The sequence below is a fragment of the Synchiropus splendidus genome, chromosome 1 (assembly GCF_027744825.2).
Source record: "Synchiropus splendidus isolate RoL2022-P1 chromosome 1, RoL_Sspl_1.0, whole genome shotgun sequence".
NCBI lineage: Eukaryota > Metazoa > Chordata > Actinopteri > Syngnathiformes > Callionymidae > Synchiropus > Synchiropus splendidus.
The window spans coordinates 46,999,990-47,019,269 of NC_071334.1; the positions used below are offsets into that span (position 1 = coordinate 46,999,990).

Genomic DNA, 19,280 nt, shown 5'->3' on the forward strand with positions numbered 1-19,280 from the left:
GTGATGGTCAACACACACGGAGATCTTAACTCATATTGATGATCTGGTTCTTCCACATAGGGCATTAGACAGAACGCCCTTCAAAGCATGGTGTATCCCAGATAATGTCCACTGTTTCAACACTTGCAGATTAGGGCGCACCAGTAGTGACATCGTTCTCTTAAGTAAGAGGATAAATGGCTACGGCCACATGGATATCATGGGGATCCAAAATGTCAAAAGTTTGGGAGCGTTTCACAAAAAATTCATGGCGACTAATTGCTAAGGCAGTCGGTGATTAGTTGACTATCGAAATAATGGGTAGTTGCACACCTAGTGCAGATAGGTTATTACCTTGAGATAATGTTATGAAGCTTTATGATACTTCTCCGACTAATCTCCCCCCAAATTTACTGAACTAGTAAGTTAAAGCATGTTGGCATATATCCCTGATTCCTCCTTCCTGATATGCTGCCTTTTAACTTAAGAACACCAGAGCTGATGTTTTTATGCTCTGATTCATGCCGCGTCACAATGTGGCTCTTACCCTTTACATTCGCTCCTGTGTCTCACTTTGAGGCCAAAAAGCTCACTTCCTGTCTCATCTATCCACTGATAACGACACTATCGGTCTCATTAGCTTCAGCTGTTAGTGGTCATAATCATATTACGCCTGATCTGTGTACTTCTACCACATTTTTTCCCCACCGTTGCCCACTCCTGCTAATTGAAGAGGGCTGATGGAAGCCAAAAAGCCTCATTAATGCTCTTATCTGATTTGTGCGGCGTAGCCAAAAACCATGAGAAATATGCAGCGCATTTTGAAGTTGCTAAGTGAAATGGAATGGAATTTTATTTCGCTGACTTTCTCCAAGAAAAGTGCATGCGATGATCCATATGATTTAAAGAGTGAAATGATTAAACCAGTCCAAGTACTTAGAGATGCCAAAGTAGGTAAGAGAGCACGTGGCTATCCCCTCCCCTTGTTGACTTCTTATTTATTTTCAAAAAGTGCACCTCATTTTTTGGATTTTCCTCATACATTAAAATGGTAAGACAGTCTTTATTATGCCGTTGAACAGTAAAAAAAAAAAAAAAAAAACTTTGTTCATTCAATACATTCCAACAACTATTACTGAGAACTTCAGCATGTCAGTGCTGGGATTGTGGAGATTCACAGCCCTGGTTTCATGATCAGTATAAAATGTCAGAGAAATTCTCTTTGGCTATAACTTGATTTGGGGTCGCCTTCCCTGCAGCAAATGAAATAAATAAATCTCTAAAGCATTGTAGAAGTATGACTTTGATTTGTCGCATGATTACCTAACAAGTCACTTTGTGTTTGTCTTGTCAGTCTTGAGAATGTGACCAGAAGAAGCACGTCCTGCCCCACAATTGAAGCATGAAGCCTGTGTGTAGTGGACTTAATGAGTGTAGTGGTTTGATGATATATATGATAGTGCTGCTGAGGGAATTAGGTGGTATTAAAATAGAAGATGCAGAACCTGTTGTTCTGGGGAAACTGTGACGGATGATGTCACCAGCCGTTTATGATGATTTGTTGCAGCGTGCATAGTCACAGATGCGTTGGCACCCAATTGGATTTTCTGAATCCAAGGAAGAAATTTGCAGGAATGAAACATGGCTCTTTACAGTGCTGTTTTTCCTCATGTGAAGGTTGTGATGTTTTTTCCATTTTACTTGTGAGTCTAATGAGTTAAATGAGGCACAAGCTTGGTCATGGGCTGAATAAGTTCAGATGACCTTTCACCTGAAACAGTTTCCTCTTTGTTGCTTTGTTGCTTTTTCATTAAAGGTTGTGTATGTGCTGGTTTGTTAAGAAGCTTGTTAAGGGGCATCTCTATATATGGAATGTATGAGCCATGACAATACCTGGAACGCAAGTCACATCTTTCATAATCGTCTATAGGTGGCCCTGTGTGTGAGTGGTTGTCTGTCTGTAAATGTCCTGTCCAGGGTTTCGCCGCCCACCACACTGCAGCTGCCATCCTCTCAATGAACCCATCAAAGGAAGGTAACCAAAGAATGAAGTACACCAGAAAGCTTTTAAAGGAGTTCTCAGTAAACTTTCCATCCACCCGTCCCTTGATCCGTTGCTGTTCAGAACAAACCTGTTTTAAAGTGGTTTGCTCTTTACGTCCTCGCTCCCGCAGGAGTTCCGCAGTCCACCGTGTCCAGGAGTCCAATCCATAAAGTCTGATTCCAGGCTGAGAGCCAGACAGGCATGAGTTCAAAGCCTTTCTTTGGTGTCTTGTACTCAGATCTTTGGGGACTGCAAAGCCACCTGTCAGCGATACAGGTCAAGGTCTGCGCCTGTGGTCGCTGCCAGTTTAATTGCGCTGGCTCACTTCAGCTGAGTAATCACAAGGTGCGGCAGATTACTCGCCGTCGCATGTTTGACCGCCATGCTGAGGAGTCCCTCCAACACAGTGCACAGAGCAGCAATAATGGATGATGTTGTTAAATATTAAACCAGACACTAAAAGTAGGCGCTTCTTTATTCTGTCTGAATGTCACTTCCTTCTTTAAAAAACACGGGTGCTTAAATTAGCACAGAGAACTCCCAACATTTCAGAAGGCCAGCTATTATGTTTCCCCTCCCAGCTCTTCAAACAGCCACTTCTTTGTTGTCCTGACAGAGGAGTGAAAAAGGAAGGAATTCCTTGGAACTCCCCAAATCCTGGGAATTATAATGAACTGGTTGCTAGGTTGCGATGTATAGAGGCTTTGTGAAGTCCTGTATGGATTCAGAGAGCATCATTGACCCACAATGCACTTCACATTCCAATGTTTTTGGGCACCTCAGTAGGGGGAGTGGGGGTTGCTCATGATTTCTCCAATTTGGTTTGCAAAATCCTGCTCATTCTAAAAATATCCTGCAGCAGCGGGGGGTGAGACTTTCTCGTCTGAAGCTGCGCGATTAACTTTGGTCCAAGCAACAATGAAGCTGGAAATGTGGTTGTTTCCATCAGTTTCCTCATGTATGTTGCCCTTCCTAAAGCACAACTTTTACATAATAAAGAGAGTCAATGCAGGAAGATTAACATGGTCTGTGCTCCGGAAACCATGTTTTCTAGACTCGCATCGATCAGACATCTGGAGAAAGGACAGTTTTGTTTTTTTTTTTACTTCAGTATCTGTAACTGGCCTATTAGTGTGGCAGACTTCCCTCCACAACAGCGGCTTTGCTGTCTGACACGTTCATAATAGATGATTAGTAACGGCGCGAGATGAGGCTGATGAGTCCGACAGCTTGCAAACCGAGAAGAATTTTGAATTGATAGGTCTTGAATGCAAACAGACTTAGAATTACGGCCCCAGAGGCTGACACCAAACTAATTAGGCAAGCAAATGGACCTACGTGGGAGGCGATCCAGCCCAGACGGGTAGACTAACAGAGCAATTCCAACTTCATTTGTGAGCAAAAAAGGAGTATCTCTTTCACATCTGAAGGTGTTAATGTCTGCTTCCGATCAAAAATGAGTTCTCGAAAAGTTTGGGGTTTCATGCATGAGTGAGGCAAGGCCTCAATGTGTGCAGACTGGTCTGTCTTTCATTTATGGCGAAGGAAGAGCTGAGCTAAAAGGCTGAATCTTGATGAGTTGCTTTCTTTCCACAGGCTGGCTGGACTTTAGCTTAGAGACAGGGAGAGAGAACATCACAGCTGGTGTGTTGGACACGCCAACACAGTCCCAGACCCCAGTCCCCACAGAATAATGTTTCCGTCCTGGCTCACCTTGGTTCTAACAAACAGTGGTTCTAGAAGTTGGATCTGGTTAATGGACAGGGTGGTCTGGAGGTTCACGCTGACTTGGCAGGTGCCACACAGGAGGACCATGAGCTTGGTTAATGTGGACTGGTGGGTTGTTCTCCGCACGAGGGGCCAGTGGGGTCTGTTGGCAGAGTTTATTCTCCTCGCTCAGACTCCTACAACGTGACGCAAGACGATCACTTGAAGTGAGCAGCTTCAGCCGTCATTTGAGTTCCTCAATAATAACTTTGAACAATGGCTGACTCTTGAAGCTAAAGGAATTGTGACATTATTGCTTTTTTTTTCTTGAGGAAAAGTCTTAAACAGCAATTGTCAGTCAATCCGCTTCAGTATATCTCCTTTCTAAACTCCCAACCTGGGGTTACCGGGTAATTGTGTCCCTCACTTGTAATTGTTTCCCCCTAGGTTGTTGCGGAAAACAATGCAAGTGCATTAACACATTTAATATTTTAGCACACTTTTGTGCGCTTTTGTGAAGGAAATATGAAAGTTTTATACATCATGACAAGTTCTCCAAAGTCCATTTAGTTTCACCAGATGGGGGCGTCATACCTGAATTATTGAAATGGGCGCGTGAGAGTGTTTTGACACTGTAGTAGGGGAAAAATGGCTCAGTGGAGTTTGAGTAGAGACGACGAGTTAGTGAGATGTGACTGTTTCCTCCTTTGAGAGATCACTGAATTGATGACAGATGACTGAATTTTGAAGTCTTCAACTCTTCCAGCATTGTCTGTGTAACAGGTTCTAAAACACAGTTTGAAACTTTGTACTGGTGTTGCTGGAATCATTTTGTTGTTAATTTGATTTTTATTCGCTGAACTTCGACCTATTTTTCTTGCTTTGTACAAATACTTCTATTATTCTATCGAAAGTTTGAAAGTCAACCTTACAATAGTTGGGAAAACTCAATAAAAGAGAATGGAAAGTTAATTTCAAACAACTAAAAGGAATGAGTTAAGCCAAATATAAAGTCTGGGTTTTATCTAACATGGAGTCAAATGGCATAAACTGTATATATATGATAATGATATCACTCATGGAGAATGAACACGATACAAACAGGAACTTTGTATGGCCAGCATTGCATACTAGGACATTCTATTATTGTAGGAATGCAAGGAGGTGCAGTTAAGGTCAGGAAAAAAAAAGCACAGTTGTTTTTTTCCCCCATATTTCTTCATCAGAATTTTCCGAAAAAATAATAGTAAAAGCTATCAAGACTATTGTGTTGAACGATAACATATTTGTTTCAACACAAAATTGCGGTGCTAGCATGAAATATTCAGCCGAATTCATGGAAACACGTTTTCAAGTTGAAAACATGCAACCTTTTGGTCCCCAAGTAATTTACAACCAGTAGTTGTTATGTTTGTCATTGTCATTTGTATTTTATAGTACATTATAAAAAAATACCTTTATAGTTTTATGAAGTATAGATTAATCTGTGAAAACTACAAGCAGCAGCAAGATGAATTGTGTCTGCTGAAAATAAAATAAAATTTTAAATGGTCTTGAATAAAGCCATCAGCGCAGCATCTGCTATATCATCAGTTGAATTTATGTTTTCGGGTCAGATCATGTGAATTCTTGGAGGCAGTCATGTTGCATGCGACCACCCCACTGTGCATTGTAAAGAGTGAAGCTTCATTTTTGTGTGGCAGCCTTGCATTAAGAGCGTGTCCATGTTGCAGAGCATGTCCTTTTGGCAAGGCTTCTAAATTGAATGTTAAAATGTATCACTGTCCGATGGGATGTTTCACTGCTTTTGCTTCCACTACTGTACAATTTTTTTTTATCTTGTTGGACATTTTTGTTTCCATCCAGAGGGACAGTGGCAACGGATGGTTTGCACGTGAACTGCTGTTAACCAGGTCCTCAGAATGATGCTAAAAGATTCACAATAGACATTATAATACTTTTGGATCACATTGGCTTTGCACTTGGTTCCACATGGTGATGTAGTTCCCTTTATTTTGAACTTGAAGTGATGTGATGAAATCCAAGCGAAATATCCTTATCAGGCGATCCTCTGCTGCAATTATAAACGTGGCTCTGAATTAAAGACAAAGTCCAGTACCCTCCTCTTATCATTCACCTCCTGATTTCCTCCTTCTGGATTGTTTCACTGTGGGATCTTTCCTCTCTCTCTCGCTCTCTCTCTGTTTAATCAGCTCCCTCAGGACTCTGCTGAGTATAATTAGGGAGTGAAACTTTAATCACCGTGACTTTAGGCCAGAGAAAGCAGGACAGTGGCGCAGACACGTGGACGAGGCGAGCGGTAAACAATGTGACAACGTGTGAGTGGATCAGTGCAGCATCGCCCCTGCGTGTCAGGAAGGATGGAGCACTGTGGAATCACATCTCCTCGGAATTTTCTGTTTCTTTATATAACATCATCCTTCTCAGTTTGTTCTCACCAGTGATGGTGATCGATTCTGACGCTGACTTTTTTTCCTTGCTTCTCAACATCACATCCCTTCTTGTTTTTAATCTGCCTGAAAACTGTTCACACTGCCTCTAACTTTGACACACAGTCCTCGGAAAATGCAGTCAACTACTTAAGAAGAACAAATGTTGGGTGGAAGCTTTACTGTCCTGTTTGCTTTCAAGTTTATTAAAAGCCCAACATTTAGCTTTATTGCTCTTGTTTATTAAGCTAATGACTATGTTTGTCTGAACTCTTGAATTAAGTCTTTTTAATCTCTAACCCTTTTAACTCTCTTATCTTTGTTTCAAGTGTTTCCTTATCAGTACTGTTTTCAGACATCAACTTTTATTTTGTAATTCTGTTGCACTGTTTTTATAGGACAATGTTCAGCATGTTTTTTAAGATTAGATTTTTCTCAATACAAATGAAATTCAACTACATAAACTTGCAATAATTGCTACACAAGTCTACACTTTTCATGTTGCCACATGTACCTAAACTTAAACATGTATTCCCTTATTATCTGAAGGTCAAGCAGCATGAAAACTGTTATCTAACCGACCCAAAATCAAAAGCTTTAGCTTAGGATCACTGCTAGCTTTGTGTCATTTGTGTCTTGATTCAAAAGGGGTTATGTGGTGTAGTAACCTTGAAATGATGTGCATTATACTTCCTTGGCAAGTGTGTTTAAGAGAGACACTGGGAGCCCAAGAGCCAGATGTTGAATGAGCCTGAACATAAATACAATTTTAAGTGATACTAATGATATATGGTCATTTGAAAGTGCCCAAGTCACGATGTAAACCTAGAAGTGACGGAACCTTTTCTGTCAGGACTCTCGGACCTCCACCTTGTGTTTATGTAATATCTTTTTAAATGTCTATTTATTAACATATTTGCTGTCTGTCTGTGCTGGAATTCAACATCATTTCTGCCTTTTATTCTGGGTGTGTTTGAGCTCGTCCTTGTTTCTCTTTGTAGCACTTAATATTCCCATATATGTGACTCAAAAGTGTTTCACAGACAAGCATCTTCCCAGCTGTCATCTTACACAGCTCCCTGTTCAAAAGTGATGCTAACCCGGGTTGACGTGGCGCACTTGTTAGCTCTTCAGCGGAGAGGCGGACCAGCTGACGAGGTGGAAATGTTTAAGTGCAGACAGTTGCGATGCCTTGCACTCAGCACACTGGAAAAGAGTTAAATTCAGGGAAGTGGTAGTATTCAAATGAAAAGTGTTAATGTTCGGGGGCAGCGAGAGGTTAAAGGGAGTTTTGGGTTCAGTATGAGATAAACGCGGCCTTAGGTTTGGCTGAGTAATACAAGTATGATGTATTTCCGTTGGCTCTAAAGGCTCACATCTTTATATTGACGGCTGACAAAAGTGCTGACTTGTTACTTTGTGGATACAGTCTCTAAAGCACAAAGTATCAAAAGTTCCAAAATCCTCTCCCTTTCTGGTGCCACTGGGGATTTTCCCTTCATGTTATTTTGTTTCTCTCATGTTTCCAGTATGAATTCAAGGCCAAAAACATCAAGAAGAAGAAGGTCAGTCTGGTGGTGTCTGTGGATGGAGTCAAGGTGATCCAGAGGAAGAAGCAGAAGGTGAGATCATAAAATTTTAAGAGATTCCAAAATCTTCTTTCCTCTGGATGGCGCAGTAAAAAACAGAATTTAATGAATAAATATAATGTGTTTTGCCTGCAGAGGAAAGAGTGGACGTGGGATGAAAGCAAAATGATGATCATGCACGACCCCATCTACAGGTCTCCTACCTTTCACTCGTATTTGAAGTTAGATGGTTGAATTTTGACATGTTGAGAGGGATGCCGTCCCTTCTCCTAATGTAAGGATGCAATACAAGCAATTACTGCAAAGATAAAATACAGACAGTAGGTTCTTCACCCAGCACTTCAGTTCATATATGATATTTCTACTTGACATATTTCTTCACTCTTTTTGTGTTATCTTGCCTTTTTACGTCACAAAATTTCTCCTTCAAATGCCCAACATTTGTTGTAGAGAGATAAATTATTCATTTTCTCTGTATTTAATTATTGATGTGTTATAATGCTGTTGGCATTCTGTCATATACTGACCCATTAAAATGTAACCTACTTGTATGAATTCACAAACTACCTCTGTTTTTCAGTCAAGAAAAATGCTATTCATTTTCATGTACAGTTTTTAATTCTGTGTGACACTTTAATTCTGCTCTTTCACAATTCAGTTGTCTAACTTGATCATACTTGCGTTATGTCTCATATGTTGTTTTTGTTGTATGAGTCAAGTCTCAATCTGTGTTTTAAAATGTTATGTGATGATCAAATTTAATTTGGAACGGCTTGATTTCTTTCTAGGATTTTCTACGTATCACATGACTCTCAGGACTTAAAGATCTTCAGCTACATCGCCAGAGATGGATCCAGTAATTCCTTCAGATGTAACGTCTTTAAGTCCAAGAAGAAGGTGACGTCCCTCATTTCATGGCTTGTCATTACACTGCTCATGTAAGAAACATGTTGCGATGTTGGTTACAGTCACTAGTGATGGACCACAGTGCTCTACTGTACATTTAACATTCCTTAGTGAACAGACATTGTGTTTAAGGCTCCTCATGCATGCGTCATGTTTGTTGGTCTGTAATGATTCAGTTCTCTAGTTCTGCACACCATGTCTGCAGAGTATTGTATCAACAAAACCAAAGCACTGAATGGAAATGTGTCATGAGAAACATGTGAAACAGCCACGAAAAAAATCTTAACAGGGAAACCCTGGATGTGAATGGAGTTGTTTAGTGTGTCTAAGCAACAGTGCAGCTAAGAAATGTTCTGATGCGGGAAAGTACATTTACAACACTGAGTTTAGTTAAAATTCCTTCTCAGCTACATACACATTCCGGTTTCCCGTTCCAAGGGCAAGTGGACCACATTCATTTCCTGAAGCTGACAGATTTTTGAAATGATTTATGCTTCAAATGGAAAAACTGAATTACCTTTGACCTCAGTAGGTTTTGGCAACTGATACATTTTAAGTCATTATGCCGCTCAGAGGTTTGTCCTCAGCGATCACTAGGCGATTGTATCCGTTTAAAGGCCCATTTATGCTCCCTTTACGTACGACAATGTATCCGCCCATTTCAAACGATGTTACTGTCACTGATCACATGCTTCCATTTGTTCTTCATGTTGGTGTTGCTGTTCACCAATCTGTCCACCGGGGGCAGCAGCCCAGCGTCAAAGGTTTAACAACAATAAACTCCTAAACAAACATGGCGTTAAGTTTTGATGATGTAGCTCTTAAAATATAGTCAGCTTTGTGGAAGTCGGTGGTTTTGAGGGCTTTAAATATACTGCCACTGGAGAGCCACAGAGAATTGCTGCCATTCTTCTTCGTGTCCCATTAGACCTACGTATCACGTAGTAACAGCAACACTACCCCCTCGGTTTCCTGTGGTTCTTCCCTGTTTTCTCCATATCTGTGAGCTTTGTGGAAACGTGCAGAAATATGAACGACATGAACGCAGAGCACAGGCAGAAGGCTTCGTTCGTATCTGAATGGTATGTTAAGCATAAATAGGCCTTTAATCATGGTCACCATGAATCCCACTGTAGTGAATGATCTCCCTTTTCCTGATACTTTGAAAAGGCAACACAACTTGAGTTTGCATGTGTACAGAGGTCTGAAGAACAACTGAATTAGTTTTGCATATTGCCGAAGTTGCTCAAGGCTTAACCCAAGTCAGGTGTCCCTATCACAAGCTTTCAAATGAAACACTGCCGCTCCAAGCTTGTTCATTCTCAAATCAAATTCTGTCCTCAGAGTCAGGCCATGCGTATTGTGCGGACGGTGGGCCAGGCCTTTGAGGTTTGCCATAAGCTGAGTCTGCAGCATGCTGAGCAGGATGCAGATGGACAAGCAGATGGAGAGAGTGACAAGTCCACGGAGGAGTCCAGCAGTCATGGTGAAGCATATTTAATAACGTTGACTTTCATCTGCTGCATTAATCTGATGGCGGTCTGCTCTCTCTGTAGCTGACGTCGCTAACTCCTCAGATCTCGAGTTTAATGAAAGATCCGTCAAGTCTTTTTAAGTCTGTTTAACTCCGGCAAATTGCTGTTTCTTCACATGCTATGGTGTCACACAAATGTTTTCCCTGGAGTTTGCGTGGCTCCACTTCCTTCTCACATCAGGACTGTTTCGCACACCATGGTAAAGTGAGCTGTTCCTTCTCACTGGAGCTCTGAACATCATGCATTCACATATCAACACAGTCAGGCGGGACAGAGGCACAGATTCCATTTGTATACCATACAGAATCATAAACATGCATGTTTAATAATGCTGTCCTCTTGCTAGCCAAGTATTCATTACCACATTTTCAAGTGTAATCAGAACATCAAGCAAGCACACATGCAGTCATCATTCCATGTGTATTTCACTGCTGCTGTTTTGTTTGTCTGGCAGGGAATCAGAGAATCAAATCCTCATTGGCTGCTTCCTACAAGCCTGTGTACGGTGAAGCTGTGTTTTTCAACCAGTGTGCCGCAGCACGTTAGTCTGCCGTGAGAGACTGTCAAGCGTGATCCAGTAAATTATACACTTTCACCGAATATGTCTGGAGATAAGGGTGTTTGCAACAACAACATCAGATTGTCAATGATTTTAAGAAGTTGGCGATATGTCAAATGTGCGGAGCCCTATGGATTGTTTTGGTCACATTCTATGAATTACAGATCTATGCAGATGTAGTGACTTTCACCTGCAGAGGGACCTGCGCATTTGTCACGAGCACACATCGTCTCTCACACACAGTCGGCACAAACTAGTTGGTCAAAAGCACAACTTCAACTTCATTGTTTTGAAACCTAAAGTGCCTCTAACTTAACTGGACACCTTTACAGCACAATGATGGAGTGTTCCTTTGCTTTCCTGTGTGACTGTCTTCACTGCAGAGCTAACGCGTAACATGACGTCTCACTTCAAACTTTGATCTACTCTCAAGATTTACTCCAAAATGTGCCCCAGAATGTCAACACAAAAAGAATAATTATAGTTATGATGAAGCAAGGTGAAATGTGATCCTGGTGAAATCACTGTGTTGTTGAAATCAGGCAGTCATGTCCTCGCTGATATTGAAGTTCCATTTGTTCTTTGCATATGTTGCCAGAAATCTGTTCTTTGGCTCAAATTGGCCAATTTTGTTTTTAAATTTCAGGTTTTATTTACCCCCTGAAAAGAACGCACTGGCCAGAAACTTTTAAATTAGTCTCAAAAATACATATGAGGTTGTGATAAAATTGACTGAATGAAGTGTGCCCTGCCCCTGAAAAACACTGCGGGTGGGCAACATGTAACAACAAAGCAAAACAAACTTCTGCCGCCTCAGTAACACTGTCCGTATGCAATCTGCAGAGAAGACATGTATTGTGTGCTTTTTAATGGAAACTGAGTTTTCATCGGAGAGGATCCAGTGACACATTTTTTCTTTTACCCTTGTAAAAGTCTGATGGAATGATAGTTACTTGTTTTAATGTTATTATTTAATAAATAAGATTCCACCTTTAGAGAACATTAAAGAGCACACAAACAATACATACAGAGTATGTATATCATCACATCCTTATTGATCCATGAACCTTGCTGACTTTCTTCCTCTTCTTCATCTCGTGGTCCAACACCTTCTCTCTTCCACACTTGTCTAAACCATCTGTCCTCCTTAAGTTTGTCTCCAAACTTCTCCACATGTCCCTATGATATGTTCATTACTGACCCTGTCCCTTCTCCCAATAACAACCTCTGCAACTTTATCTCTGACTCTTCAAACTCTGACTTCTGCGTCTTCAACGTATCAAACATCAGGAACAGAACAGGAAGAAGCTGTGCTTTCAGTTGATTCAGAAGATGCTTACATTGCTTCATATTTGACACTGAATTTCTGTAGTTGCCTTTTTATTTTGAGTCTAGCTCACGTAGAAGGAACTGCATGTGTAGTTTAGAGTATGACAAGGAGCCTCTAGAATGCCAGTCTGAACGACCTGGGGTGGAACTTGTTATTCCGTGCTCAGTAATTAACGTGACATCAAGAGAAGATGTTTGTCAGCGATCAGGATAATAGCTGTAATTCTCTCACTGGGAATTGGTGCCTGTCCAGCGTTTTGCTAGGAGACCGGGGGTTGGAGTTGAATGAAGGAACGTCTAATAACCAATAAGGAAGAAATCACTTGTTTTTTAGACTTTCCAATGTACCAGAAGAACAGTTCCCATCCAGACACTAAATAAGTATTTGGTCGATTAATGCAAAATGTGATTTGTCTCTTCAGGACGTAAACTGACTGGTGCAGAGAAAGAAGAGGATGAAGATGGTAAAGAAGCAGGAGGAGGAGCAGCAGAGACTGCGGCCAGCTCCTCGTTGTGTGAAAAAGCTGTCAGTGAAATTCTCCAGAGTCTTTCTGAGCTGAACGTGGTGAAGACCGGACCGACCGTCATGGTAATAAAGCCACACACAGACGCTGAACCTGCTGCTAAGCTACGTGATGCCTTCTCGTTATGTAATAGACAGCTCAGGTATCTGAGCCCATGTTCACAATGTGATATACATTTGTTGGGAGATGAACTTTGATGCTGATGCTATAGTACATTTATAGTATTACTAAATAAGTCATTTATCTATTAATTTAAGTAACATATTTTGTCCTTCCTTTCATTTGCTATATTTAATTTCTTTCTTGTGTTTATATGTATATATTTTATTTTCTACTTTTTGCTTTACTTTTCATTTGTTCTATTTTGGCTCTTTTTAATTATAGTAAATCCCGGATGATAGAACCCACCAAAATATTAGCCACACCCACTAAATTAGAGAAGGAAGATAGATCTTGTTCATACATATGCACGAGGATCACTTCTAAACTAGTTTTGAAAGTGGGGTCCAAGCATCAACACTGACTGGTGAAACAAACTGTTCTGAAGAATCATGAACTCTTCTTTAATTGACATTAAAATGCTCAAAATGTGCTGTTGTCACCGAAGTTCCGACACCACAGCCGGTCTCAGCTGCTACTTCTTGTCTCCAGCCCTCCTGGAGATCGTCCCTGAGGGCGGCGATGCGAACATACGCCTGTGGTTTTATCAGTTTGATGTGACGAGGCTCAATGTTTTGCTGCATGATGCTCTTAAACCTTTAAAAATCCATATATTAGCCGTGTCGTTGTATAAGCCACAGGGTTCAGACCGCGAGAATAAGTAGCGCCTTACGTATAATCTGGAGTTTATGGTCGATTTTTTTTTTTTGCGTGATTTCAACGGCCTCTGCCTCTCACCTTACAGTCCATGAGAAATGAAGCTGCTTCCTTCTGCAGCTACTCTTAAGCATCCTTGGTTGCTGTCTAACTTCCTCTCCTATGTGACTTGGTACCCTCCACCACTTTCTGTTGTGATTCTCATCCAGACTACAGATGTATTTTGGCTCTGCTTCTGAAGCTGAGTTGGCAGCGTTGCTCAAACAACCTTTGCTTTCTTTCTGAATTTTGTTTGTGTAGTTACTGGCTGCCTCTTTGATTCATGGCTCTGGCCCGTCTGGTGCTTTAACGATATTATCTGGCCGCTCTGCTGCCCAGTAAAGAGTGTGGCTCGTTGAACTGTGAAGTGCGTCGTCATCTGCTGCAGCGGCGGCAGCTGTAACGGAATGCCCTTGTTCCTTCTGCAAAGACTACCGCAACGCTTCTTCTCTTTGGAGTTTGACAGGAGGATCTTTCTGAAACATTTTGCCACAAAATATGTGCGTGTGCCTGCTTAAACCTATTAGCTGCAGTGTTGGACCTCAGTTGTTCGGCTGGCAGCATACAACGGGGGACACCTAATCCCAAAAGCTCATTCTCTTCCCTTTGATTTTTGAGCAATGGCATTATAATCCTTCTGAGGGGTTCATGTGCATCTGCTCCCGCGAGATAAGTGAGGAGGAGCAAAATAGCTGAGTGCAGAAGAGCGTGGAGATGAGACGATGACATCAATGAAGACAAAAAGACAAATACACTGTGCTTTCAAAGTCAGTTCATCACTCGTCTCTCTTGGTCTTCCAGCCACCTCTACTGAGGTGAAACAAAATTAAATAAATGTTCTAATGAAAGGTTTCAATGGGACCTATTAGACTGTAACTATTCGGTCGTAAGGACATAAGTAAATGGCATTAGTCAATTTCTATTTATGTTAAAATTACCTTTTGATCATAAAAATACGCTTTTATCTTCGTATCTTCTCTTGAAGTACTTTACTTAAAAATAAGTCATAAAATTTAAAAAGGTTATGTCAGCATTCTTCTTTTTATATTATTAATTTATTTATTCATACAATATTTGTCTCATTTGAATTAAATAAATTGAACTACTTCAGATTATACTAAAAATAAGCATTAAATTCAGTTCAGATGTCGGTGTCATTATGTGTTCATATACTCTGCATGAAAGTGTTATGGATGTATTTAATATCGCTCAGATAGTGTGACACCATTTCTGACCTGCCTGTAATCTTGATCTTCATTATATAACATGTATAATAATATATATATGTTTATATTATATTATTATTTATATAGGTGTCATTTGCGGCTTAAAGTGTGCGCCACCCTTGTTGCGAATGATCTCCCTTTTTTCAGGTATGGTTAACCACATTTTGAATTCATAAACTTAAATTTAGAGATGTCTGGTCTATTTGAGCCACAGAACTGGTAAGCTCACCAGACCGTTAAATTCTAGACACCAGTATTGCGTCCTTTTACGGTTCCCAACCCGCCACATTGCCTTTGGGTCCTTCAAACAGAAACTAGAAACTTGTATATGGTTGACCTCCCAGGTTTTCAACGTCACTGTATGTCACAGCTCCCTGACTGTCACCCACTTGAACTTATTTTCCAACTCTTTCTGTTCAGTAGCTGATAGTTTATGACCTAAATCTGAACTACATCAGTAGCTTGCAGAGTCACTGTAGTAACGCCGCAGGAAAGACGAAATCTAGTTTGCAACTACCCTCTGGGGGTCAATATGAGTATTACACCCAGAATGAAACCCGATAATATAAAGTTTGTGCAATAATCTGTCGTTACATGTTGTATTCCTTCAGTTTCTCTTATTGTGTTCTCTGTCTACCAGGCCACACCCGCCCTGACAGCATGTGCAGGAGTCACAATGAATCCAAAAATATCAGGGCACTTGACTAGAGAAGAAAATGAAGCAGTGTGAAAATGGGCTGAGAAATTACTCTCACTCAGTCACAAACTGCCAAAAAGTCAAGCAATGATCCTGGTGTCTGGGAGGTTCCTTTCAAGCTGCTTTGTGACATTTCACTCCATAGTGTCCAAAAATAGTTTCTATTAGAGAGCAGATTAGGGAATTGGCTCGGCTCTTGCAGCTTTTGAGGCACATGAGAGGGACACACTTTTTATTATCCTTCATCGTCGAGTGAAGCCTTTCAGGAGGATAACACGGGTTCCTTCTTGTGTGGCAGGACTGTGACGGGCGGTCCGTCTTCACCGTGAAGTCCCAGGGTATGAGTCCCGCCAGCCCCTGCTCTCCGTCTCTTACCCCTCTGGCGTCGCAGCATTACCTACAGCTGCTCCAGCATCAGCTGCAGCAGCAACAGCAGCACACGCAGGTGGCAGTTGCACAGGTGAGTCGGTGCAAGTGTCACTCCGTGGTTGTGTATCAAGATGTTCAGTGTCAACACAAGACATGTATGGATATTCTGTGTTTCTATTCAAGCCCAGTGTGTTTGTAGGTGTGAACAGAAGTCGATTACTCATGACGTGTTACTTCAAATCCCCAAAACATTGCTTTCGATCTGTGTGTGAATAAAGGAGGCAGAATCCCAAATAGCTTCCAGGTTGCTCCTGTGATTGTTACTAAATTATTTTGTGATTCATTCATTTGTTTGATACTGACGGAAAAATCCAAAATTTTTCCAAAATTGAAGTAGGCAATTGGACGAGGCTTGGATTATTTTTGCTGTTCTGTGTTACCTTTATGCACAATTGCAGTGAGGCCAACTTTTCTCATGTTGTCCACTTGGTGGCAGCAGCGTCATTGTGATAGCGGGTGAAGCAGCGCGTGTTTAAAAACAAGCACACGATTGTTTAACGATATATTTCGTCATCATTCATTATTAATAAGGGATTAAACAGCTTTGTCATGTAAACAACCCATGTGGTTTTGCTCTGCAGGTGCAGCTGCTGAAAGATCAGATGGCTGCGGAAACGGCAGCTCGTATGGAGGCGCAGGCTCGAGTCCACCAGCTGCTGCTGCAGAACCGCGACCTGCTGCAGCACTTGGCCCTGCTGGTGCAGCAGCTGAAAGAGCTGGAGGGTCGATCCCCAAAGACCTCACTGTCTGGAGAAACGCAGCAGGAACCTCAAACTAATCTTGACGGTAAGTGACAGAGGAGAGATTTCAGATCGGGTTCATATTCTCTTTTGACATCATCCCAATCTGTTGTGTTGCAACCACAGGTTTTCATAATGTGAGTGTCCTGTGCTTAACTGAATTCTGAAATAGGGACACATGTACCATAGTCCAAATAAGAGAATAAATACAGCTAAATGCAGCTCGGCCTACGTGTTCGGCATAAACTTGACATGTAGATTATTATGAAAAAAAATATTATGAACTATTAGCATTATGAAAAAACGTGAGGAATTAATCCCTTCTGTCATGGGGAAGGGAAACTTGATATCATTAAGAGATGATATAATGATATGATATGGTTTTATTTAACTCTTTGCAGATACACCGCAATCAACAAGCAGTTTAGTTACCACCATCAACGCTCTTCATCTGAACCTGAAGAAGCAGTACCAGGCGGAGATCATTACCTCCACGCCAGCATGGCCCCTCCAGTCCAGAATCATCTCCCCGAGCCAGGTGGACTCTGCAGAGTCCTACCTCAACCTGCTCAACCTGGAGAACAACACCAAGACCATCAATGGGGACCTGGACCCTTTTATCCGAGCCAACGGGATGGCCGACCCCAAGGAGGCCGGGCAGGTGGCCCTGTTCACACCAAGAAACTCAATCAACTTGGATGACAAGTAAGACTTGAAGTATTTCTCATTTTCCCACTTTGAATTGTTGCAAATGAGAATCAGTGTTGATCTTCAGATTTTTAACCAAAGTGTTCGACTGAACCAGTCCAGAATGGGGAAGTGTCCGCTCAAATGGAATACTTAAACCCTTCAGTTACAGAAGTCACTAGAGCTCTAATATGATGTTCCGTCACTGCAAGTGTGATCTTTATTTACTAATAATGTGAATTTAAATCACAGATATTTACTGTTAGGTTAAAGGGTTTTCATCTCTAATTGAGTTGCATAAATTCTGTCTCAAAAACGTTGTATTACTGAATATTGGCTTTTATACCAAAGTCTTATGATCGTAATTCAAGTTTAAGTTAGTGAAATTAAGATTTTTTTTTTTAAGCACTGAAATACATGCTGGTCACAGGCTACTTATTTGCATTAAAAGAAATCGACTAGCAATGCAATGTAGTGTAGTATAGGCAAGTTAAAGAGTGTTTCCAACGAAGAACAAAGAAGAAACATAGAAATTGGTCTGTTTTTCCCATGAGGACAGCAATAGGGGAAACAATCCAATAATACTGAGAGAATAAAGTTGTGTGAATGATGCGTCTGTAGGCAGATACCGGCTGCAATGCTACATCCAACCACACGAGGGCGCTGTCTATGTTGCTGCGAGGCCCTCATTCAGACCGCATCTCCTTATGCCCAGATACAACAACTCATTCAGTGACTGGACTCTTCAGAGACTATTTACCTTTCAGCAATGTGGTCATTGTGCGAGCACCGTGCCGTTGCTATAGGCCAAAGTGGCTGTACACTCATGTGACAAGTGTGTTAGAAAACACACTTGTCATTAAAGTGCTCACACACTGGCAGACCAAGCTTTTGTGTTGTCTGCCAGTGTGTGTTTGAAGCTGCCTCCCTCACACACACAGACACACACGGGGCGACATTGGCGGTAGCTTTTAGTGTTATTAGCATGGAACAGCTGATGTCAGCAGAATGCGGCCGGCAGCTAATGAAAGTGTGACTGTAATCAGAGGATTAGTGAACAACAGCGAGAAGAAAGGCTTCGGCTGAGACAAAATAAAATTGGGGATCAGGTCCGCGCCTGAACAGAAGGAATAACCAAAAGCCATGGAAAATGCAGATAATCCATCAGCTTCCATCTCAGTGTGTGTTTTTGTAAATGGACTCATTTTGCTGCTAAAGTAGCTGTCGGGAGTGAAAAGAGCGCTGTAGAGGGCAGCGTTTATGAGGAAAGGGTCTCGCTGAGTCTTAATTCACAGAGACTCAAATGCTCAGGCACGCGTGCGGCAGCGACACCAGCAGACCTCACCCTGAATATGGATGGTATATGGGCCGCTATTACTTTTTGATGAGGTTTCAATCCTGAGTGTGACGGGCGGCTTCTTCAACACTCTTCAGAGGCTTCTATAAACCTTTGTGCTTCAGGCTTAGGTGGTGTGTTAACTGCAGTATAGAAAAAAAGTATTTTAAAAGACTGCCCCCTGCTGGTTGGTTTAATACTTTCAATGTCCTATTTTGCAATGAGTATTGAATGATAATCTCAAATTAAAAGACATTAGTGTGTTATTTCAGGGTGTAAACAAGCTTTGTTTTATTTGTAGGAACATCAAATATGTGTTGAAATATCCCACATGCGCTTAGCCTAATTTTGATCACTCCTATTTCATATAACGTTTGGCGAAGGAATCGAAGGGTGCAACTGTTTTGACCTTAAAATGATCTTTCATTCTGGATGAGACGAGAGCGACATGGCCAAACATAAAGCCTGCATTCTGTCAGTAAGATGTAACTACACGAGTCATTCCTTATAAAAAAATTGTCTTCTCCTCTTCGACTTTGCTTGTCGTATAGTGCTGCTTTAGGTTTTACATCAGTTTTTACGTTGTGATTTTACATTGTGATTGATAGATGTAGTTGCCTGTTGACGTATAATAGACAGCCACTGCAGTAACTATGTGCTTATGTCAGTGTCAGGGAATCCATCAAAG

The 19,280-nt window shown here is 41.3% G+C and overlaps 1 protein-coding gene across 1 annotated transcript in view; it reads left to right on the plus strand.

Annotated features, from left to right (window-relative positions):
- Window positions 1-19,280, plus strand: part of si:dkey-34e4.1 (carboxyl-terminal PDZ ligand of neuronal nitric oxide synthase protein) — a 47,338-nt gene that overhangs the window by 16,575 nt on the left and 11,483 nt on the right. Inside the window, exons 3-10 of the mRNA XM_053866926.1 lie at window positions 7,710-7,802; window positions 7,905-7,963; window positions 8,558-8,666; window positions 10,020-10,161; window positions 12,521-12,687; window positions 15,699-15,860; window positions 16,411-16,615; window positions 16,971-17,274. Coding sequence (XP_053722901.1) covers window positions 7,710-7,802; window positions 7,905-7,963; window positions 8,558-8,666; window positions 10,020-10,161; window positions 12,521-12,687; window positions 15,699-15,860; window positions 16,411-16,615; window positions 16,971-17,274 — 1,241 coding nt within the window. The remainder of the gene's footprint in view (window positions 1-7,709; window positions 7,803-7,904; window positions 7,964-8,557; window positions 8,667-10,019; window positions 10,162-12,520; window positions 12,688-15,698; window positions 15,861-16,410; window positions 16,616-16,970; window positions 17,275-19,280) is intronic.